The sequence below is a fragment of the Mycteria americana genome, chromosome 4, assembly GCF_035582795.1.
Source record: "Mycteria americana isolate JAX WOST 10 ecotype Jacksonville Zoo and Gardens chromosome 4, USCA_MyAme_1.0, whole genome shotgun sequence".
Lineage (NCBI taxonomy): Eukaryota > Metazoa > Chordata > Aves > Ciconiiformes > Ciconiidae > Mycteria > Mycteria americana.
In genome coordinates this window covers 77,838,293-77,861,914 of record NC_134368.1, presented here as the reverse complement: position 1 = coordinate 77,861,914, position 23,622 = coordinate 77,838,293, and the positions used below count along the sequence as shown (strand labels likewise).

Sequence of the window (23,622 nt, the reverse complement as noted above, 5' to 3'; positions counted from 1 at the left end):
AGCTGAAGATGAATCACTGCTGGGCTAAGAAAATCCTACTAGGAAATTTCAATGGGGTTATACTGGCCACAAGCCAGGGGAAAAAAAAACCCCAACGACCAGCCAGACTCAGTGACAGTACTCAAAGCTTTTGCAACAAATTTTCAGCTCTGCTACAGCATTTCCTCTGACTGTTTACTACACATTGTCATATATACTTAAGGCTACTGTAATTCTAAGATGACAATACTTAAAATGGTTTTAAATGCAATCTTGTGTTATCTCCTAATAGAAACATATATATAACTTTCTGCACCGGAAACTGAAACTGTTTAGAAACAATACTAATCTGTAAAGCAAATACTCATTCTGAAAGTCAACCGATTATTTCTCTTAGCTCCATGCACGCATACTTCCTATTATCATAAATGCTTCCAGTTTTAGTAACAATTGATTTCTGGCAATATCTAAGAGCTGTGGAACAATTCATCACTATCTCCTCCTAGCATTCAAAGAAAAAAGAAAATAAAAGGAAAATTGGGAGTGGCAGAAAGGAGGGAAGAAAACACCCCATGGTCTAGCAGTGAGTCTTGTTCCTATTTCTTGATTACAAGCTACACTGTTTATCATACCTAAAGACACTTTCTTTTAGAAACTGAATTTTGGTTAACGCCCTCTTTAAAAGAAAACTATGTAAGCACACTAACTGCAAAAGATCTTGTCATACTCCGCACTTGAAACCACTGCTCGCTGTTCAGGTTAACGAAGCATATTAAACCATTGAGGCATGCATTGCACTAATAACTGTGGCGGTTTGTTATCTTCCTGTAACAGATCTAAAATAGAGAGACCTTTCTAAATCTTGTTACACGCTTTGCAAGCTTGGGTTTTGTTCTCTCAGACTAAGGAGGAAAAAAATCCCCCAAAACAATGCCTCTGTCTTAGTTCAGAACAGCCAGTTCTTACGCAAACACTTAAATTCAACAATGTGTTACGGTCTAAGGGTATTTAAGCACCTTTCCAGGTAAGGACACCTCCCTGAATTTGTGCATGATCTTTAAATATTTTGTTTATAGCATTACAGCACAGGATTATTTGTCTTTCCCAACAGGTTAGAGACAGCCAAGAAAAACTACCATAAAGTCAGAAGCCGCTTCACCTGCAAAGGGTACATTCGCCTATGATGTTTAATGTTCGTCAGAACTGGGGTAGCTTCGATTGTTGCGCGTTAAGCATAGGACACAGCATGTCTTAATGCATATCTTCAGGAGCCTCTGAAGTCAGTCAGTGCTGAGGTTGGTTTATTTTACACAGTTGAAAAGGCAAGGTTAAGTGAGCAGGTTAAGAAGCTCCTAATTGTTTCCACTCATCTGTCCTGTCCATGCTCTGATGGCAACTGGGCCGCAGGGGCTATTGCTATGGTGGATAGCGGAGGCTACAAGTAGGAGGAGAAACATTAATTTCAGACAGGCAGAATTCTCAGCCGGCTGGCTGAAACCTTTGCCTGGCTGTGACGCAGCAGTATCAAACATGCGGGCTTGGTAAGCCAAAGCTTAACACGCAGCGAGGCCTCTCTCCCCATGTTTTTATAGCTCTCTATGTAGGCGTCTAAGCAAGCAGAGGAACCAGGCAGCAGTATGTTCTGCCAGTGCATCTACTTGTCTTTGACAGTGTCCACATCAGGAGCTGCCAGACAGTGGAGGCCAGCGGAGGGACACTGCATTAACCCACTGACATCAAAGAAAAGCAATGTGCCAGCAATTTGGGGGAATGTTAGCATTCCTCTGTGCCTATACAGAGGATACACTAGGAAGAGAATCAGAATCGCTTTCCAGTATTAAAGTGAATAGACAAACAAGTTAAAGGCAGAGCAAAGTTAATGACTGAATTTTAAAAACGCATTCAATTGCATAATGAACATGGACTCGCTATTGGGTTTGGCGTAGAACACTTTTTACTGAACCATTTACATACTGTGTCTAACTGAAAATAGATAAGCAAACTTGTTTCAAAGCAAATACAACTTAAGTTCTAGTAATATTTTCTTAAATGTTGGCAAATAATCCTCATTTTAGATCCGAGTCTTTTCCTATATTAGAATGTAGTGAAAAGTGATCTTAAAACATTCAGTCAGAACATCAGCATATAGGAAAGCAATAGTATTAAAGTAAGTGGAAAAATGTATAAATTGAATGGATATTGCATGGTGTTTGCCCATAATTGGTATACTTTGGTTTTAACATAGTAATGTTAGAAATACAATATAGGTTCTTAATAGCAGTGGAAAATTCTGATTTGAATATGGCCTTTATCAGAGAAATAAAAAGTACTCATTCACTTCAAGCAATGGTTATTGCTTCGTTCTGGTTAGTATTTTAAATATTTTTACCGTTCTGCCTGATGTAGCAACAATCACTCATTTATACACACATTTAATTAAATGCCCAGCCACTAACTAAAGTATTTCTGGATAAAACTGTGTTCCTCAAGACTCAGCGTGCAACATTAGGAAAGTGAGAAGGTCATATGTTTACACTTATTTAAGTACAGGTTGTGATGAGACACTGCAGAGCAAACAAAGAGAGGTCTGAAAAGTTCCCTATCCCTTTCTCTATGAAAACCAACAGTAAGTAGTCTCATTTCGTACCTGAATCTTTACAGAATTTATGACTCGGTTCCTCTACTTTTGAGGACAAGGCAGCCACTATTCCACCTGAAGTTATTGCAAGAAGCAGCAGACTCTTAGTTCAGTAAATTACATATTTAGAAGCCAGTAAAACTATACAGCTTTTGTTAAGTCTTGGATATGAATTTTGATATAAAATTTGGGATCAGTAAATACTAAGTCTTAAGTCCCATTTGAGGTTTTTGTATTTTTTTTAATACCCAAATGCAGAACTACGCAAAGAAATTGAGTAAGCGATCAGCAGATTGGAGAAACTCTTCCCTCACCACATTGTGCATTTCGGCCACATCCTGACTGCATGTTGGGGCAAAACCTGGCTGTGCAATAACCTCTGTATGCTCTCAGTTCCACTGGAAGGAAACGTATGCTTGAAGGCAAGGAGGGAAGATGTAGCCTACCAGTCAACTGGGACAACTGGGGAAAATGGTGGTTAAATACAGCCTAACGGGCCTAGAGAAGGCAGGAAAACTGGCTTCTGCACGTTCATAAATGTGGATAAGCTGTACTGGCTGAAATGAGGATGGTGTAATTCAATACTCCTTATCGAATCTGTCAATTTGCCACTATTTAACTGAAGCTTTGAGCCAGAGTGTGGCAGTTGGGTCTGGACAGGAAACCTGCAAAGAAATGACAGAATCTCCTGGGGAGTGGCGCTTGGGTGCACAGCAGGAGCAGGGGTCGGCCAGCCAAAGCAAAGCGTCACAGCGTGGGCAGAAGATTATTGGAAAGGAAAGAAATGTGTAATCAGCTGTTTGGGCTAGCATGCACTTTACTATATATCAATGTCAAAAAAACGACTTTCATCAGAAATACCTTTTTAACCCTTTGTACCCCTTTTTCTGATGAAAAGTTTTGTGAAATAATGAAAAATGTAATATGTTAAACAATTTGATAACCTTTAAGTATACTTCTGTGAATGCAATTAAGTACAAACGGTTTCTCTCTTCTTCACCCCACCTCAAAGGAATAACTAAAGAAATCTAAGTTTCACAATGTGTGACTCAACATGTATATATTAACATGCTTAGGTTCTTGTGACATCATAGTTTAGCATCACTTTCTCCTAACTTCCAGTCAAAGCTTATTTTTACTTTACTTGGATAAAGTATCCCACAAATTTAGGTGAAGAGGGAAGCAACCTGCTACAAATCAATTCAAAGAGATCTAATCTTGTAACCCTTACAAGCAACATGAAGAAGCGCTGCCATGTGAGATGATCTGTTTTACCTCATTGCTGTGACTTCTAAAAAATTCATTGTTATTCAGCCAAGACACCGAAGTTTCTTTTTATTCAGGAATAGTCTTTCCTCTGAAGAAACTTTATGTACGTTCATAATGAGCTTACAATGCACTCTTGCCTTCTCCTTTACTGTTTTTCAAGACTTGCTACCTCCTTACGTTTGCTTTCGTATTTTTATATACCTGTGATATTTCTTGTTGATTAGTGTTTGCATGGAAAACAGTACCTAAAACCGTGTGAGAAAATCACTACGTATATTGTAAGTTGTATATTACTTTCTATAACTACAAACCTATATGAAGGGTATTTATATGAGAGCAAATACTTTTGGTCAGGTGAATGAACAAGTGGATTGTAACTCAGTTGCACAACAGTAGGAACATCTGCATCATCTGGACAACAGCCTTTCCTACCCTCAGATGCAAACTGTTTGCTTCGGACAGGTTTTGCTTGGGGCCTGGGGAGGGACTAAAGGCTCACAGCAAAACCATGCAGGACGTGGAACAGGTATTGCTACAGCAGTCCATCTGATTACTTGCTAATAGCAGCCTGTGTTCGCAAGCACTGTAGAGGATGTTGAAGGAATCACCATGCAAGTTTAGACAGACAGTATCAGGCTTTGCTGAAGATCTGGTGATGCCCAATTGTCTCCATAATTACTTTTATACCTTTTCTTTTTGGGGGCCACAAAAACATCGGCCTATTTAAAATGAAACCTCTGCTTATATTTATAAAGCAATGGAAAAAGTGACTATGAAGACATCTTTGTAACAATAGTTAAAATGTATATATTATTATCCACAATAGCTGAAGTCTAGTGACTTTGGTAGATTCTGAACTTTAATTTTTAAGTGCATGAGTGATGCAGGAGCATCTTCCCTGCCATGCCAGTTCAAGTACCTGTACTTGAGTTAAGTCTCACAACTGCAAGTCAACACTCAGGCAGCACTGAGTAGGTAGAAGCAGTACCAAACAGCCAATTATTTACTGCTGTCATTGCCAGCAAACACATTTCAACTCAAACCTCTCAAGCTAGCTAGCCCCTTAGTATAAGGCATTTAAAGGTCGCTGGCTTAAGCTATTGATTTTTATTTGCACAGAAATCGGGACAGAGCCAATACCCAATTTACACTTCAAGCTAATACTCAAGAAAGGCTCTGAGACTGCAGACAAACTGAACAATATTTCACAGGGCTATTACATACTTTTTGTATTATGGAAGTACTTAAGACCACTAGCCTTGGGCTAGGATGCCCTGTCCTAGTTGTACAACAAACAAAAAAGATTATTTGCTACCCCAACATCACTACAATCCAAGAAACAGTAACTGGATAGAAACCGGAGGGAATACTACAGACTACTGCTGCTTAGTGCGATATGCTGCAAAGATCAAGAGCAGCCTAAACATTTTAATGGGCAAAGCAGAGAAGGAAACTGAAGTAAGAGGAGATTTAACAAATGTGTGGAAGAAAATAAGTCCGAGAACAACATTTGACAAACGAGTGAAAGAGATGGGAGCTGACAAGCTGAGACGGTAATAACAGGTGGGATAAGTGAAAAGGGCATTAGAAAAGAAAACAAACATCACAGTTTGAGATGTGAGAAAAGTGGGACCTCCTGTAGTGCTCTAGGCATGTCAGTGGAGAGGCAAGTTCAGCAGCATGGAAGGGAAGAAGAGAGGTTTAGCAGTATCTAAGCAGAGGTATCTGCCTGTTTTCAGAGAAACAGATTAACTTCAAACCACCTTCTTAAATACCCTGTGACAACACTTGAGCATTAGTTGGTTTGCTCCCAATGCTTCTCTCTCTCTGGAAAAAGGTAACAACATACGGCTGTTCTTGAGGTTTTTTGGATGGGTAGAAGGCATCTGTCTTCTAACACTACTCAGGAGCAAAGACTATCTTTCCAGCGAAATAAACTTAATACAAAGTCATTCACCACATGCTGTTACCTCCTCCTTTAGTTACTAGTATCAACTCCTTTATTTACACATCTGGGAGATTTACCAAGCTTAAGAAAGAAGGTGTCTCTGAACACTACGTATTTACATTTGTAATGGTTAAAAGTTTGTTAAGAAAACAGATGCTAATAATAATAATTAGGAAAATGATACCATCTGAGAGGAATTAGTTACTCTGTTTACTGTGGAGGAGGAGGAGACAACTGTGGAAAGAGAAAAGTTAGAACAACCCATATACATATATACCATGACACATATTACCCCCCACCCCCCAAATCAACAAAAAAAACCCAAAAGCAAAACACCCCAGCACGGAATGCCAGTGGAGAAAGGCCAAAAAGGAAGCAGAATGAAAATGGAATTTCAGTAACGAGGAGTCACAAAATATGAGCCACAAGATAACATGGTGACAGGGGTGGTAACTGCGGATGGGATAAAGGCTTTCATTCTATCATCTCTTGGATCTTAGTTTCTTAAGACACGCCCTGCTTTTATTTCTGTTTCTCTTTCCCCACTCCTAGCAGGATTGCCACTGAGAAAAGTGTCGTGTTGTAAAATAAACAACTGATAAAGTTGTTATAAACAACTAAAAATGGAAAATAAACAACTGACACGAAATGATAAAGGTGGGAGGATCAGCACTGTCAGGACTCTATTCAATATTCTGTTGTGGGGCCAAGCTCTCTACTGCCACTTCTATTTGTTACAGAAACACTTAATATAAATAAATTAACAGCTAGTCGGAGTTCTGTGTTCACCCCAGAAATTACTAATTGGCTTATTCCAATTCTTCTGCATCTATAAAACCAGACCTTTTGTAGAGGTGTATATAGAAAACACTTAAAGATCCACCCTCTCTCGCTCACCCGAAACAAACTTGCCACGTAACAAGCCCCATCTGCAGGCCTCAGAGGTACGATCTGGGGAGATCCTCTAATTCATTTTCAGAAAATAGCACCAGTTTTATCTTTCCTATGTAGGCTCAGAGAATCTTAGACATGGCTTTCTGTAGATCTATCCAACATGTGCCACCTACATAACCTATGAAAAAGATATTATGTAATTTTAAAGTTTATAAATAAAAACATAAAAACTCAGGTATTTTTTCTCTGGATCGAACATTGCGTTCTGGTGCTGGAAAATGGAAAAGCAGCTGTACATGAGGCACAGACACAACTGCAGAATGGATAACGCTACTTTGTCCTCCCTGAGTAATATTCGAAACAAGATCACTTAAAAAGTGACAGCCACGGCAATCACCTTTAGTCTTGTTCCTTCCATCCTAATGCAGGATGCTTGTTAGTAACTTTTATTAAATTTGTTTCTTAATTTTTTTTTTTTTTTTTTTTTTAATCGGATAGGTTTGACCCAAGGATCCACTCCTGTAAGCTGTTACGCAAGCTTGTAACTCGGTGCGCGCAGGACCCCAGGGCAGAGGGGAGACCTGCGCCCGGAGCCTTGAGCGGGGCGGGCAGAGGGGAGACCTGCGCCCGGAGCCTTGCGGGGGGCCAAGCCTCCCGGTCGCGCCCGGTTCCTCTCTTCCCCAACACACGCGCTGCCGTGAGAGCCAAGCGAGGCGCCGAGCCGAGGGCTGGCGGAGCGGGCTGTGGGGCAGCTCCCCGTCCCCCACTAACGTCCCGGCCCGGGAGGCCGAGCCGCGGAGCGCGGGCACCGGCTCTGCGCCCCACACCGGCGGCGCAGCCGTTGCCGGCCCTCCTTCCGCGGGGGGCCGGAGCTCCGGGAGGGGACGGGGCGACCCGACGCCTCCCGCGCCCCGACCTCTCCCCCGTCCTGACTCGCTGCCGCTGCCCCCGGCGCCGCCGCCCCGCCGTCAGGCGGCCGTTACAGGCGGGCGGAGCCCTGCCGTCCGGCCGGCGCAGCCGGGGAAGGGAGCCCGGCGCCGCGCTGCCCCCGACGGCCCGGCGAGAGGGAGGCAGCAGGTGCCGCCGGGCCGCCCGCCCTTCGCGCCCCGGCTGGAGGGGACGGGGCGGCCCTCGCCTCGCTTCGCCTCGGCCCCCCGCGGCCGGTGCCCGCTCTCACCTCGGCTCCCCTGCCACACCGCGTACCACAGGAGGGGGAAGGCGGCGCCGAGGCACAGCGCCGACAGGAGCGGGCCGAGCCGGAGCCGCATCTCCCGGCGGCCGGTGCCCGCACGTCCCCCGCGGCTCTGCCGCCCGGGCGCCGCCTCCGCCCGGGCAACCGCCGGCCGGGCGTGTCCGAGCCGCGCTAACCTGCCGGCCCGCCCGCCCCCAGCGCCGAAGGGGGCCGGGGCAGCGGGGCAGGGCATGCCCCGGCCCCCGCACCCCACTTCCCCGCGAGGCAGAGCCGCCGTGCCCTCCCACTTGACAGCGGCGTGGCCCGGGGAGCGGGCGCCCGTCGGGAGGGACCCGCGGGCTGCAGCGGTGGCACCTGCTCCTCCCGCCGCCGCGCCTTCCCGCTGGAGACCTGACTCTCGTGGATGAGCGCCCACGCCAACTCCCGCTGCAAAGCCCTGGGCAGAGCCCTCCCCTGACATCAGCCCTCCCGACGCGAGGACCCAAACTGAAAAACCTCTTGACTGCGGCAAGCATAGCCTGTATTTTTACAGCAAAAACCGTCTGGGCTCAGCACTTGCGCAGGTACTGTTTAGCCCAAGTCACGACATCGTAATGGTTATGAGTATTTTGTTCATTTAAAGCCAATGGTGCGTTTGTTTGCATAGAGCTTATGAGATTGTATCAGGAAGCCAAGCTGCGGTGTACAAGTAATACATGCATTTAGCAGCGTCAGATAAAGACACAAGGCTTTTCAGTTCATCTTTAAAGAAAAAGTGGGGAAAGCAGCTGCAGCATCTAACCTGATGAAATTCTAATGTACACTGGTAAAGGTATTTTACTGCTGCCATCGTGCCCTGCTTCACACATGTGCCTTCCCATTATGGCAGGCACACCTCTCTTCCTTTTTAGGTGCTCAGCAATCCATAAGCAAATGAAAAATTAGTCACTGTTTAGAATACATCTTCTCTAACATAGTTTATAAAGGGAAGGGAAATCTTATTTACAGAGCTTCCCAGAATCTGTTACAGGTACATAGTTTTAACAGAACCACCCATGTTTTCTGAGAAAAAAGGCCCTCCTTTTCATACCTGATCAGCAGGTAGTCGGTGACTTTCACTTTGACACGTTCACTACCTGCTCACAAATCTACCCCCCATTCCACACCTCCGATAAAGAAAATACAGTTTCCCATTCTGTGGTGCAAAGACCTAAAGGACAACTTCAGAAATCATACTGGACATGATCAGCTGATAGAAGCAGTAAGCCGACTGCTAGCTAATCTGTTACCCGTTTCCTTATTACTAGCATATGTAAGTTACTACCTTTTTTACCGAAAGGATAGAGCATTTTATATAATTTGGTTTATAAAAATATGCTTGTATTATTCATACAATATCTCTTCCCTCCTTTTCTCTATTTGTTTACTTAACAACTGCATCTCATCTTACACCAAAACCCTAAATCATTTGGAACAGTGTTGTGTAAAGCAAACCTAAAACCTACGACACTGGTGCCCAGACACATGCATGCTGGAGTCCTAACGCAAATGCTGCCTTCACGTGCCACTCTTTATACTACCAAGGGTATAACTATGTCCTTTTTTGAAAGTTAATCTTAGACTCCCCAAATTGTACAGTGCTGCTCTCGCGAGGGTAGTGTAACTTGCCCATGTTTGAAGGATGATACAGATGGGTTTACTTCTCTGTTTACTAATTACTTTGAATTATAAATGTTATTATCCATTAATAATGCAGGAGACTGCTAGTACCCTGCATCAGTGTACAAATGGAGAACTAAGAATCTCAGTATGGCTCCACAAATCACCGTGAAACCTCGAGTTAGACCTCACTATTCCTGATCTGTGCTCATTCACTCTAAACTTCCCTCTTCCTTCTCTTTCTGACTGTATCTTTGATATTTTTACTGACGAATCTTCTTTAAGCTACACTTTGAATATGTATTTGTAATTGTTCATATTAACCAATGTGATTACAACTCAGTCTTCTTACACTGTTGCCTCCTCATCACCATTTCCCTCTCCAAGTTAACAAACTAAAAGCTCAAGGCACTACTTTTAACGGAGGATCAATTTAGATTTTGGCACATTTGCAGTAAAATAGAGATTTAGAACTAAGAGGAACAAATAAACATTAAATATGTCACATGTAATGACTAAAATGCCTTTTAATTGACTGGCCAGTGTTTTATCTGCTACAAAGCCAAAGAGAACATGTAAATAATGTGGTCAAGCAGGAGGGCTACTGAAGATAAGAATAACAGAAATCTAACACACACTTAATTTTAGCTTATTTTCAGAGCCAGGAAGGAGGAAAAAAAAAAAACAAACCAAAAAACAACACCCATCACATATTTCCAGAAACTAATAACAAACCTACACAACACTGTACAGGGGATGTCTGTGGAGACTGCCACTGAATGCATTAGATGTTATTTATTAAGGCTGACTCTAACGCAGATGCAGTTAATCAGCCATGCTGAGCTGTGGTGATCATTTACTTAATGCTGACTTCTTAGACTAGGGCATTAACTTACAATGAGGTAGTGCATTAACTGTTCCTCAAAAAAAAAAAAACAACAAAAAACTAATCACTGAAAATGTCATGAACTTCCACTGCCTTGGGACCTACTTGCAAACAGGCCCTCTTACCTGCTTCATGCTTTCCTCATACCTCCCTCCCAGTGCTCTCTTCATATGTTATTTCATATGCTCAAGAACTACGTACAACTGGAATAAGATGCGTGGGGTTTTGAGGGGGGTTCAATGTTTCAGACCAGTTCTACCTCCCAGCAGCAGACTTTCTGCATTTTTGGCAAACTATAATCTTTAAAAATACTGTGTAGAACATGTTGCTGAGTAATCTCTAATACTTACACTAAGCAAGTCATTCAATGGACGAGTTCCATCGAGGCAGCTTACCTGCAAGGAGTTTCTAGGCTTGTCCTCGTGCTTTGCAACTGAACGTCTTTTCTTGCCAAGATGGTTGTCTCATGTTTTCGATACTGTTTTCACACATCTGTGTGTAAGCAAGAGTAGCGATAAGAAAGATTAAAATAAATATTTGACAGAATACAGGCTCATGGGTGAAAAAAGTAATGGATTATTTTGCATGCGGGTTGCAGCTGTCCTTCATCCACAAGGGTACATGAACAAAGAACAACTACCAGTAACAGCAAGCAATAGTCGCTGCCATGGAAAGTTTTATGACTGCGTAGAGATCCAACTGATATTGCTCGTTAAAGTCCCCTTTTATTTGCCCTGTTCTCACCTAAGAAATGTAATTTTACAAGGTAAACAGTAGGTCATTATCTTTCCTTCAACCAAAGGCTCTGTGAAGGTAATGCTAGAAGGCAACTACTGAACACAAAAAGAGGGAGCTATAACTTTTTTCCTTAAGCTACCGCTTTATATTTTTTGACTGTCCTAATATAATTTATGAATTGACCATGAATTGACCATTCTGACCATGAGGATACAGAAGCATCTTGCATGATTCAAGTACTAACATTTGCGTAAAACCAAACGTGCTCGCTGCTGGATCACTCGGTTCTGTAAAGAACCCAATGAAGCTTTAACTCAAGTGTTTACACTTGCTTGTTACACACTGAAAAAGATGATCAAGTTTGGAACCTACAGAGAAGTTAACACACCTGAAATTCCCAAGATTGGTATAATCACCTTTATCTCCTGCCTTCTTTACAGCAGATAAGCTCTGTATCTTTTTAATAGCAACTTATAAAAAGCTGTGAAAAAACCTGTCAAAACCGCATGCTTTAATATTTTTAAATAAATAAATGTAATTGGTTACAGATTTTACTTTAAAACACAGATTTAAGTAAAGACAAGACTGTATGAACAAAAAAAGTATAACCTGGATTAAAACTTGCATCTTTTAAACTCTCACATTTCAGAAGTGCTTTAAAACAAGACCTTAAAAATTTTCAAGCTCACTTCAACAAGTCTAATTATAACACAGAGAAGTATTTTGCAATGTATTGTCAGCTCCGGGTACTCTACACATCAGTCCTGGAGACTGGGAGGAAAGAGAACTGACTGAGAAAACAATGATTGTGTACTGCATGTATTTATTGTTACGGTAAAGTTTAACACTGTCATAAACCAAAATAGGAAGTGGAACAAATTCCACAACCTGTAGTAGAAGAAGTTGTTACTTTGGTTCTTAACAATCCATACAAAAAGGATTTTCTATTTAAGTGTAAATAACAGAAAAAAAAAAATCATATTGATACGAAGCTATTTAATCCATTAAAAGATGCAATGGAAAGTGAAACTCTTGAAGCAGTAGGAAGGTTTTATTTTGGTGTACATCAACGAAAGTCTCACCAGCTAGAAATTTCCCTGTGGTGTTTGCACAGACCCACACTTTAAGGATGCACCTGCTGGACTTCTAAGTAATTCCGGTAGCTTATGCTCCTAATGAACTATCTCAGAGCAATCCATGCGTGGGCATAAAGACTGACAGTAAGGACCTGACCACCCTTCCCTTTCTTCACATTGTTACGACTCCTCCGCCTTCCCAACATCAAACTCTACCACCCCGCTGCTGCTGAAGCCAGGATTCTCCTGACGACAAGCTTTCAGCCTAGCTGTGTTTAAATGGCGCAGCAGCAGCGCTCTGCAAAATCGTCACATGGGAGGTGTAGTGCAATCTTTTTTTCCTGATTGGGATTATTTGCTCAGAGTTGTTTCCCGTACAAGCTGGTGGGAGCTGTAGCTTACCCAGGTCCTGCAACGCAGACGAATTTCGTTCTTCCCATTTCTTTTATCAGTTCTTAGGCACTGGATCTTTGATATTTTCTCAAGATATTTTCTGTTTTTTTGGCTATCTGGACTGACTTACATGTAGGTAATGTGACAGAACCATCATCCATTCTGTCACCAAGTAAGAATATTTTTTAATAGAAATATTTTTTATTTTCGTCCAGTAGAACTCCAATGCTTTACAAGTCAGATTACTCACTTCAGAAGTTACACTGAAAAAATGACCACCTGCTGCCTCTTAACATGCACCATCTCTCCTCATAGTTTTTAAGAGTAGGAATCGGATCTGCAAACAATTGAAGTTCACGTATCAGTGCTTCCCCCACATGAAACTCTCCACCCCTACGAGTGTAAAAATCCCAAGGGAGGATGCATTTGGCATGCCAAAGGTCCACTCTCTGAAATCCTCTGTGGGACACAGGCCACCAGACCTGCTGTGTGGCTTCCGATTCTGTGTAAAAGGTTCTTCAATTTCCTCACATTAAAAAACCTATCAGAATGTGGTCAAGCAAGTCTGCCAGCTCCCTTTCAACCCTCCAAATTTTGCATACAATTCAGAGGAACAGGAATTCCTTCCGCTGTCCTCAAAAGAACTGCTCAACCCATGTTTACTGAAATAATCATTAAATTATAATACAATGGAAGTACTGACCGGAACTAAATGACACGCTTAGGCTGAACCTCCGTTCAGCAATGGCAAAGCAGGATCCATGGCAAAGCCCTCCTCCTTAAAAGCATGTAGCCCAACTAAATTTGTAACATCCTTCCAATTAGCGTTGCCTTCAGCTATAGCAGAGGCAAGGAACGAGTCTTCAAGCACAGTTTTGTAAATACTTGAACAAGCGATCCCCAACTGTATTTTGTAAGGCATCACGAACGAGTTGAAGGTGTTAACTAGCAAGACGGGTCATCGATTTTCGGCCCAGGTACAAGCCGGGCTGCCCGTGCCAATTCCCCGGTTAGCACCGGGGCCAGCCCTGAAGCGCCGTGTCGCGGCCGGCAGGCCTGCGCAGGGCCAAACTGACGGACCAACGTGTCAGGCGAGGGCCCGTGCACCACCGCCTCGGGAGGCACGCCTGCCGCCTCGGCCTGCGCCTCCGACACGGGCTGGCAGCCAACGCCTCGGGGCTCTTGGGGCAGGAGGCGGCTCTGCCCGAGCTAGGCCGCCCGCTCGCACAGGGCACAAGCCAGCCCAGGGCAGCGCTCGCCTGCCTGCTCTCCCATCGCCCTTCGCCCCCAGCCAAGCGCGCCCGGAAGGGAAAGGCGCTGGCAGAGGGAAGGCGGCTACACCCGCCAGCGGCTGCCCTGCCCGCGGCTCCCTCCGGCTCCCAGCGGGGCAGGCAGCCGCGCCGTGACAGCCTCGGGAGGGGGAGCGCTCCTCCGCCCCGCTGCGGCGGCAGCGAGCTGCACCGGCGGGGCCGCAGCCTCAGCCGCCAGGGCGGGGCAGCAGGCGGCCGGGCGGGCGCCGCCGGCTGAGGAAGTGCAACCGGGCGTCCAGCGCCACGTGCCGCCCCGCGCCCTAACGGCCACTAACGGCCACCGGGACGGGGACGGCCCCTCCCAAACCGCACTTCCGTTCCGTCCCGTTCCGTCCCGTTCCGTTCCGTTCCGTTCCGTTCCGTCCCCGCGCCCCGCTATCACTTCCAGGTCGGGGAAGGCGGGAGGCGGTTTCCGGCGGGAGGATGAGGGGGGCGGCCGGGCGCCGCTAGGTCGCCGCCACGGTGGGCGCGGGGCGGCCGGGCTCGGTGCTGCTGGGGCAGGTGCCCGCTCCCTCGCCGCGGGGGGCCGGGAGGGGCCTACCGGCTGCAGCCCAGCGGCTGCCCGCCAGCGCGGGGGGCGCTGGCCGTTAACGGCTCCTGAGGGCGGCGCGGGGCTGAGGGGGACCCGGCCTGGGGCGGGTGGTGATGGCGATGGTGCTGGGGCGGCGGGGGAGGCTGCCCCTCGCAGGAGGGTGTTTTGGGCCGGCGGTATCGGGGCGGGGAGGCTGGTCAGGCAGGGGGCTGCCGCCGCCGTCACCCTCCTGCTAACGCGGGGCTTTCTTCCCGCAGAAGATGTTGGTGTACTTCTGGGGGTTCCTGTACAGCAACTACTTTCGGTTTTGGCTGAAGTGGATCTTGAGGCTGCTGACTCGGAAATGCGAGTTACAGCGGGTCTTCGATGGCTCGAAGGCGGGCGCGCAGCGGACGCTGAGCATAGGTAATGAAGGGTGCAGGTAACGAAGGATGCTAAAGCAGGGGACTGGTCTAGGTCTTTAGAAACGTCGTGAAAAGCAATCGTTGGAAACCACTGCCTGTCCCCAGTGCAGTGTGCATCCCCTGGATCGTGTTTGCACTGTTCCCTTCTTCCTGGATATTCTGTGAGAATTTTAAATCAGAATGCCAGATCTAGTTTCCTTGCCTGCTTGCTAAGGTAATTCCAGTTAGCTTCAAAAAGTGAATCGGAAATCTTACATTTTTTCTGCGGAGTCTTCCCATCACTTCGTGTGTGTGTTTTTACCTTCCCATTATTAAAAAAGCCACACAGAACAGACATGAATGCGTTGTTTTGGGGGAGGGAGAAGGAGTGATTAAATGCACAATTCTGCTTGATGCAGAATTTTAATCTAAAATAGTAATTTAAGAAACTACTTATAGTTTTTGCCTTTTTAACAATAGCTTGAGGAAGTGACTTGGCTTCCTTATTCTTTAGTAATAAACACAAAACCATTTTTAAGAATGGAAAAATATCAAGATGTATTTTTTGTCTTGACACCTTTTCAAATTTGTCTTTGTACATGTAATTGATCGATGTTTTAAAAAATCTGAGTCTATTTTCGGCATTGTACTTGAGGATTATTAAAAAAAAAATCTATGTAACTTAAGACTTTCAGTTACCTGATAATTTTAAGATTGAGTAATTTTTTATTAATTACCTGTATAAAAGGGATGCAACATTTTATACTTACATGCCACAAGAACACCTGTCATCAATTATTTAAAACAATTCAGTTCATTTAACTGTGACATTTACTTTTTTTGTATTGCAGAACGTTCACTGGAATCATCAAAGAATAAGGTAAAAGATACTAGAGATTACACTGTAATAAAACCTTCTTTCAGAGACAGATCGCAGAAAAGAACATGTGCATTTACTTTTTCAGGGTGGTGGAAAGTAGAGGAATAAAAGGCAGAGAGGAGAGAACAGCATTTTGGGTTCTGTACGCTAGGGTTAGTCAAGGTTTCTCAAACCCTGTGTCCCTTCAAATGTTTGTTTCCATCTCTCTGAAAGATGACCTGCTCTTTAGCAGCAAGTCAGACAAGTCATTACACAGAGCTTCTGTTCTTGGAGAGGGTCAGTTCCCCCTGTCACAACAATCTCATGCTGGTTTTTTAGAAAACGGAAGTGTGATACAGATAAATGATACGGATAAAGCAATTAAATGCAGTGTATACCATAGCGTCTTGAACTGTTGAAAAAAATGTAATGCAAGTGTGTAGGTAAACGTTTAACTGACAAGCTCATTCCAATTGTTCTGTAGCAGTTAGACATAAAGTAACACTTTAAACCCTCAAAGTTGTATATCTTGAACAAAACTTTTCCTCTTTAGACGGGGAGGTGACTGCATTCTCCCTTTTTCTAGCTGATCACTGCAACGTGATGTTGAGAGAGAATTAGTAACTGCCACAAGCATCTTTGTTGCAGTAGAGCGCAGTATGGGTGGGTCTTTTAGCATCTCTTAATTTAATTATTATATCAAATATATTAATGTTCAGTTTTAAAAGAGTTAACCTTTTGCTTTACTGAAATGAAGCTGCTTTGGTCTTAGCATGAATTGTATTAAAGAATGCATTGTGACCATAAAAAGTTTAGAAGATGAAGTTAAATTGTTGTGAAGTGATTTTAGGTGGGCAGGGTATAATCATCCTTACTAGTATTTGCCCTTTACTCTAGAAGACTGCAGAATAGCGGGATCTTACATTAAGTTCTTCTGTTTCACCCCATCATTGAAACCTCAACTTTGTTAGTTCACCATCTCCTAATTCTGAAGCATTATTTTCTTACTGAAGTTTTATCACTTTTGCTCCTTGATAGCTGCGTTTATTTCAACTGGATCAGGAAGAACATGTTTCGATTTAGCATTTGAAAGCAAACGAGAACCTAGACTAAGTGACTCTGGAGCTTTTTATTTATTCTTTATGGGACTCCTGTGTAAACATTGTTGTTTACAGTCTGACAAAGTTACAAATTGTGCTTTTGTGTAATTATTGCAGATCTTTTATATGTGATTTGAGCCCATTTATTGTAAATGTGCAATAAATTGGCTCTTCTCCTTTTATAGTAAAGAACACACATGGCAGGTTTTCGGAAGCTGAGAAATAAGCATAAAGTCAATGATAGATTTCTGCATTCCTCATGAAGTCTCTTACTGTGTTAACTTCCTAGGTTTTAAGAAATGCTGTACATGTTGAGGAAGCTGAAGTGGAGAAGTGTGTCAGAGATGTAATGAAAGAAAAGAAAATTGAACCGAAGGACACAGGGTACGTTTAGAACCCAAACATAAGTTCTTCATGGCAGATAATTCTGACTTCTTGGTGCGTTCTTGCAGTTGTTTAATCTGATACATTATTTAGTCCATTCAGCACAAATCTTTAGAATGAAATTAGAAAATAAGGTATGGTTATGTCCTCTTCAGTTCTAGAAAATAAATTGCAGAAGTTTTAATTGACATGGATTTGGGATAACTGCATCTCTATCTTGCAAGTCCCTTCTGTTACTCCTTATTTCTAAGTAATATGATTATTGCATAGGTTGATTACTTGAACTATGTAATTGCTTAGATATATTTGAGAGACTATAGTGATGCCTGATTAATGTTTGCATTCATCTGCATAAGTAATTATGAGTGATCAAGAGGAAAAATTGTGAATAGTCAAAATTTTAAAGTTTAATGAAGTGCTGCTTTGAAGCTATAAGTATTTCTTGACAAAGTTTCACTTTAAGACTTACAAAAAGTTTGGGGGTAGGTGAAGGTACAGGGTTCAGGATGATTTATGGAGTTTTCTTGTGTCATCACAGATTTTAGCTAAGTTTTTTTTTTTCTTCCATAATTTAAGTGAATAGGGCCTGACTCTGCAGCACTGGAATTGGCTAGAGGTTTTTTTAAGTAGAAATAAGATCCATATAGCAGTATACTTAACCAGTATGCTGTAGTTTGAAAGATAAATGTAAAGCACTTCCTAATTCTAGTGCTTACAGTGCATTAACACAAGAAAGGTCTTATCTGGTAGTTCAGGCAAGAATTTATGGCTAACTACGCCTCTTAATAGCTTCTGTGTGGTGTTCTGTTATTATTCCAGGTTTAAGACAAATCTGCATATATCCTTACTGCAGATATCAGGTTATAAAAAACTTTATTTGAATGTGGAAAATCTGAGGAAGGTCCCATATGATTCGGATAACGAAGAACATGAGGAACAGTTAATTGAGGTGAAAATAATCTTTTAAATACAAAAGCTGTTTGTTTGTTTGTTTTTTTCCCTCCAAGTCCCAACAGCTTGGACGAACTTAATTTATTGCTAGTATTCTTACCAGTAGGCCTATTTAAAGCTCTTTTCTATTTGTGAACTGCTAAGCTATTATAGAAGTGACACATTAAAATACAACATCAAAGCAAATTTGTAAATTAGTGTTACTTGCACTGGGATTATTTTGTGTGAAATCAGACATAACAACACCTAGGTAGCAAAATAATTTTGTAAGGGGTCACTGAGGGATCATAACTAAAGATATTTAACCTTATGCACTTGTCTAACTTTGTAAACCAATAATTACTAAATAAAAAAGACACTGGTGTTTTCTTATTACTGCATCCCAGTCAATGCCAAAGAGGGTAGTTTAATGCTGGAAGATAAAAACTATCAGTACTGTATTTTAGGTAACAATAAATAATAGCAAGCAAATAATGCTTAAGCCTTTTTTAAATAGCTTCTACTGTGCCAATATATTAGCATGTAATTTTCTTAGCATTTCATAATTATCTCAACTTGCTATGCAAGTCCCAACATTGATGTGTTAAGTAAGCATTCACTGAGAATTTGTATTTCAGTTTATAGCTGTCCTATCAGAAGAGGATGCATAAATTAATTTATGAAGTGAAACAAGTCTTTGTTTCTTTAGTACTGATACAGTGGCTTTGTCCGTGAAGGGAAATGACTGCATTTAATGTTAAATGTAACTATTTTCATAATTGCTGAAATAAGCCATTGTACTATGACTCCAGATTGCCACTAACAGAAAAGCAAAGCATGCAGATAGTATCCTGTTCCTTGGTGAATGGTTTCTAATGTGCAGCAGCAAGTGTTCTGAATTATGTGGCTTGGAATACTTTAGCAGCTGTGCGTAACATGGAAGCATATTTGTGCAGCTTTGGAATTTGCTGATGCCTCATGAGAATCTGAAGGCCAGAATCACCAAGCAGTGGTGTGACATTGGCTTCCAAGGTGATGACCCCAAAACAGACTTCAGAGGAATGGGCCTGCTGGGGTTAGTGAATCTGGTGTAAGTGACAAGAAGTATTTAATTTTTGTTGTAACTAATTTTCAATATCTATGTATTTCCTCTAGTTAGTGCTATTTCTAATAAAGACTGAATAGAAGCAAATAGAAATGGTGGCTTCTGTACAGTGAAAAACAGTATTTTCTTTATAAGTCAACATTTCTAGTGGCTGCATATCTGTAAATGTGTGATTGGGTAGAGGCCAGCAAGCAAGGGGAGGAACAGAAAGTTGCCCAAGAAACCTTATTTTTTTTGTTGTCGTATGATAGATTTGATAGGTTATGACTTAGAAAGTAACTTGTCAAAAGCTTTTAAAATTCCTGAATTAATTACTGTAATGAAAAATAAACAGGTTTGCATAACTTTGCTAAGCTAATTTGTGGACTTGAATGAGCTTCATATTTGACGTTCAGATCACAATGATTTTTTTTTTTTTACTGTATTAGTTCATGCTGAATATAATTTAATTTGCTGCCTTTTCCTTGGTTTTCATTTTGTGCCATTTTTCACTACAGAGTAGTATTCAGCTTTAAACTAAAGCTACACATTTTGATGTTGAACACATTAATATTTTTTAATATGAACTGACAAAAAATAACGGAAAATCCTGGTTTACACTGACAGATATTTTAGTAAGCATTACACCAACGAAGCTCGTCAGATCCTTTCTCATTCAAATCACCCAAAGCTGGGGTAAGTCACTATATGACTTTTTCTGGCTTGTTCTGTGTAAGAGCTCATGTGAAGACTACCAAGTGTGTGTGCTGAAAATGAAGAGGAAAATATTTGTGTTTTTTTCCATTAAAGGATGAAAAAAGAGCCCAAGCAGAAAGGCGTGAGAAACTGAACACAGAAATCAATTTCAGGCTGGGAACTATGGGCGGCTTTTTTTTTTTTTTTTTTTTTTTTTTTTTTTTTGGTCAGAATAGGCTTGTTGGGACAAAAACGTTGCAAAATACTGGCTTTGGTTAACACAGTGAACACCTTTAACATCATAGTTAGCTTTATTTGTAATGGGCTTAGATTAGATTTAGAAATGAATACTTTTTTTTTCACCACCTTACTGATCCTGTGTTGAGACGGTATAGATTATCTCTTAAGGTCCCTTTTTTGCCAGATTTCTGTTCTGTAATAAGTATGTACAAACAGATGTTTTGTTGTTGTTCAGCTTTAACTTAATTTCTGAAAACTTTGCATATTAAAATATTTAGCTCATTTTACAGGGAAATATACTCTAAAACCAGTCAGATACAGAGGAAAGCTGGTAAACCTGTGTATATCGTCCGATCCATCTAGTCCTGAGTTAACTCAATCACCTGCCAAGAATGGGAGGCTTTCATGACTTCCATTGTAAATAACATTACCTTGTGCAACTAGGTCATGAATAGGATATCAGAGACATTTAGGTCAATTAAATACCCATATCAGTGACACAAATTAATCCTCCCCCCCTCCCCCCCCTTCCCCAGAAACACTTGTTTTAACAGTCCTTTAAGAATTTCTATTGTGGTGCTTTCTATACCATGCAACAGAAAAACAGATTTTTTCAGCTTAAAGGACAGGTTGAGATGGCCATTCCATTTATACTGTAACAATGTTTTTGATGTCAGATTTTTTAATATTCTAGCAGATTTAATGATTTCAAATGAGCAAATTGAGGTCAGTGTTGATTAGCCTTACCATCTCATTATTGCCTAATGGAGGCATTTGCCATACTATTGTATAGGAGACTAGCATTTTAAAATAACTTTTACATGGTTGGATGCACCAGGGAATGGAAAGACTGGTCTGTAGGCCTGCATCAGCGTGTCAACAAGTATCATAGGAAAAATTGACTCTTACAGTTACCCTAATGCAGGCTGTTTCAGGGAAGCTTTTAAGTCCTTCGATCTAGAAGGTAAAACATGACCTATGATTGGTGTTGCAGATATTCTTATGCAATAGTTGGAATCAATCTGACAGAAATGGCATACAGCTTACTTAAGAATGGTGCTTTAAAGTCTCATCTGTACAACATGGTCTCTGGATTGCCACAGATGGAGCACTTCCATCAGTTTTACTGTAAGTATCTGTAGCTTCTTTAGTACAGACTACTGGGGGGAGGCCTACAACCTAGAGTTCAGGTTTTTTGGAGTGCATTTCCACTCTTTTCTCGTTAGCCAGAGCAAGCTGTTTATCTTCTGGATCAGGTATTGAAAATGCTTCTGATGCTTAAACATTGTGCTACAGTACATTTAAGGGATAAATTTGGGTGGCTTTCTGTATATTAGAAACTGCAGTTTGAAAACTCAGGATTTGCAGATTTATTTTTTTATTCATTATTACAGTGTCCAAAAGCTTGCTGTTGACCAGGATGGGACACTCCCTATTTTAAGGGAATTAATAGAGTCTAAAGGATCGTTCTAGGTCTAGCTAGATCAAGGCAGAAAATTGTGGGGGTCATTTTTGCAGATCTGTATTTTATTTTCTTCACAGGTTATCTGGTTTATGAGTTTGACAAGTTCTGGTTTGAAGAAGAACCAGAAAGCATTATGCACTTCAACCAGTACAGAGAGAAATTCCATGACAAAATTAAGGGACTTCTGCTGGATTGTGATGTGATACTAACCTTACAAAACACAAAGAAACCTTAACTCCTCTGCAGTCTAGGAGGTTCTGCATCCAAAATGGAATTATGCATTTGGATGGAAGTTTTGCATGTTCCACCAAAAACTGTTTAACAATAGAACTTTTTTTTTTTTACATTAAAAAAAAAAAATCAAAATTCAGTTAAGAAAGCTTGGACAATCAACCTCTGTTTACAGGTCTTTATATGCTATTCTCCAAAGGACAGCTTTTTTTAAAAAAAAAAACAAAACAAAACAAAACAAGAAACAACCAACACAAAAAACAACCCACAAATCTCAAGAGCCTCTGGATCGCTTGCTTTCACAATTTCTTTTATACTTCTTGGTGCAGGAACATGAAGCAGGTATTTATGCCGCATCATGTTTTCCATGAATAGGTTTGACTGTTAATTGCCTTTTAAAAACTTATTTTAGTTGAAATTACTCTGGTTTTAGACTTTTTGTGTTCTTGTTCTGTACATGTAGTTGATCGTTCACTCATCAATGTTAAATTTCTCTGTAATGAATAGGTCCACGAAGGGGATTGTATTAGTCGCTTATGATTTTGGAGAAGAGGCTTAATCCATGAACATACTGACAAACTTACTAGAAATTGCTTCTGGCTAAGGAAGTATTTTTATCTATGGATTTGTACCAGCAAATTCCTATGCTTGGAAAAAGCTTAGTTTGCAAACAAAAAGAACCACAAATCATCAGTGTGAGGATCAGATCCTCAGACTAAAGCTACTCCTTCTAAAAATATTTCTACTGTAAAAATTTTCAGTTCTTTCTAATGACTTCAGCTGCTCAGACTGCTTGACTTTGTATCTGTTGTCAGCCCTTTCTTTTAGGAGCTAATGGGGTATTCTCAGTGGGAAGTACAAGAGAGTTAGTTTAGCCCTTTTATAAAGTTCACTCATTAAAAATCTTTATTGCAGCTGCAGTCCATATTTTGTGAAAATAAATTCACACCTGAGTATGTCTCTATCAAAGATGTATTTTCCATGGAAGGGATGCAACTGAGACATGTTCCTTAATCTTGGCATCCTCAGACAATCTAGTCAATAGAATTTTATATCTATATTGTGACTAATTATTGCTTAAAGCAACTTTAAACAGATTTGGTATGACCATCAGTTCATTTTCTAAAACCTACTATTAAATAAGTGCCTTCTGCTTTATTCAATCAGTGTTTTATTTTGATTCTGTAACCAGATCACAGCCTTAGAAGCTTGAGTTATATAAGAAGGACTCTTTCAGTATATACCTAAATAGCACACAGTGGCGGCACAAAATTTGTATGCTAATAGAAGCTTTCATGCCTTTTTTTTTTTTTTAATCATCTCAGGTAAATTAGTTAACTTCTAGTCAATGACTAATCATGAAGAGATTCCTGAAGAATACAAATAATTGAATGCAAGAAGAAAAAAAGACAAACCCCTTTTTGTAATGAGTGATGTTCCACTATATAAGTGTAATACTGCATCTCCTTGGAGATAATCAAACCCCAACTGGACATGGTCCTAAGCAGCCTGCTTTAGGTGACCCTGCTTTGGGCAGGGGTTGGACTAGGGGATCTCCAGAGGCGCCTTCCCACCTCAGTAATTCTGGGAGCCTGTATTGTGTAACTAGTGACTTCTTGCACTGCATCCACCCAGTTCCTCTTGATCCCTTAAACGTTGGTGTTCTCTTATTTGTGGGAAAGCTCCTGATCAGGGTAGGCAGTATATATGTAGGAAGTAATGCAGTTCTGTTTTCTTTTTACGATACCTTAGGTATA

The 23,622-nt window shown here is 41.6% G+C and overlaps 2 protein-coding genes across 8 annotated transcripts in view; one reads left to right on the top strand and one right to left on the bottom strand.

The window, feature by feature from the left end:
- The window catches only part of MGAT4D (MGAT4 family member D), a 48,166-nt gene extending 33,895 nt beyond the window's left edge, over positions 1-14,271 (bottom strand). Inside the window, exons 1-3 of one of the 3 annotated variants that reach the window (XM_075501034.1) lie at positions 13,355-14,271; positions 11,872-11,953; positions 10,840-10,936 (exon numbers count right to left, since the gene is read on the bottom strand). Coding sequence is in view for 1 of the 3 variants with exons in the window: in XM_075501031.1 (XP_075357146.1) it covers positions 7,906-7,996 (91 nt within the window). In the remaining 2 variants the exon portion in view is untranslated. Of the gene's footprint in view, positions 1-7,905; positions 8,094-10,839; positions 11,241-11,871; positions 11,954-13,354 lie in introns of those variants that run through there. The other 2 variants (XM_075501032.1, XM_075501031.1) reach the window with 2 other exon arrangements.
- Positions 14,272-14,359: 88 nt separating this feature from the next.
- Positions 14,360-23,310, top strand: ELMOD2 (ELMO domain containing 2). 5 transcript variants are annotated; one of them, XM_075501027.1, is made up of 9 exons: positions 14,360-14,423; positions 14,751-14,898; positions 15,728-15,756; positions 17,125-17,219; positions 18,039-18,168; positions 19,106-19,239; positions 19,861-19,929; positions 21,164-21,297; positions 21,712-23,310. In XM_075501027.1, exons 2-9 carry the CDS (start codon positions 14,754-14,756, stop codon positions 21,867-21,869), a joined length of 894 nt encoding a protein of 297 aa, XP_075357142.1. In that variant the 5' UTR covers positions 14,360-14,423; positions 14,751-14,753; the 3' UTR covers positions 21,870-23,310. The 5 variants fall into 5 exon arrangements, with proteins under 5 accessions (XP_075357142.1, XP_075357145.1, XP_075357141.1 ...); XM_075501030.1 differs by having other exon boundaries at positions 14,366-14,462; positions 19,106-19,224; XM_075501026.1 differs by having other exon boundaries at positions 14,366-14,462.
- Positions 23,311-23,622: the final 312 nt, after the last annotated feature.

Coding starts and splice junctions, on each gene's coding strand:
- ELMOD2 (XM_075501027.1), top strand. CDS start 14,754: ATGTTGGTGTACTTCTGGGGGTTCCTGTACAGCAACTACTTTCGGTTT. Junction 17,220..18,038: donor ATTGAACCGAAGGACACAGG/GTACGTTTAGAA, acceptor TTATTATTCCAG/GTTTAAGACAAATCTGCATA. Junction 19,930..21,163: donor TCAAATCACCCAAAGCTGGG/GTAAGTCACTAT, acceptor TTGGTGTTGCAG/ATATTCTTATGCAATAGTTG.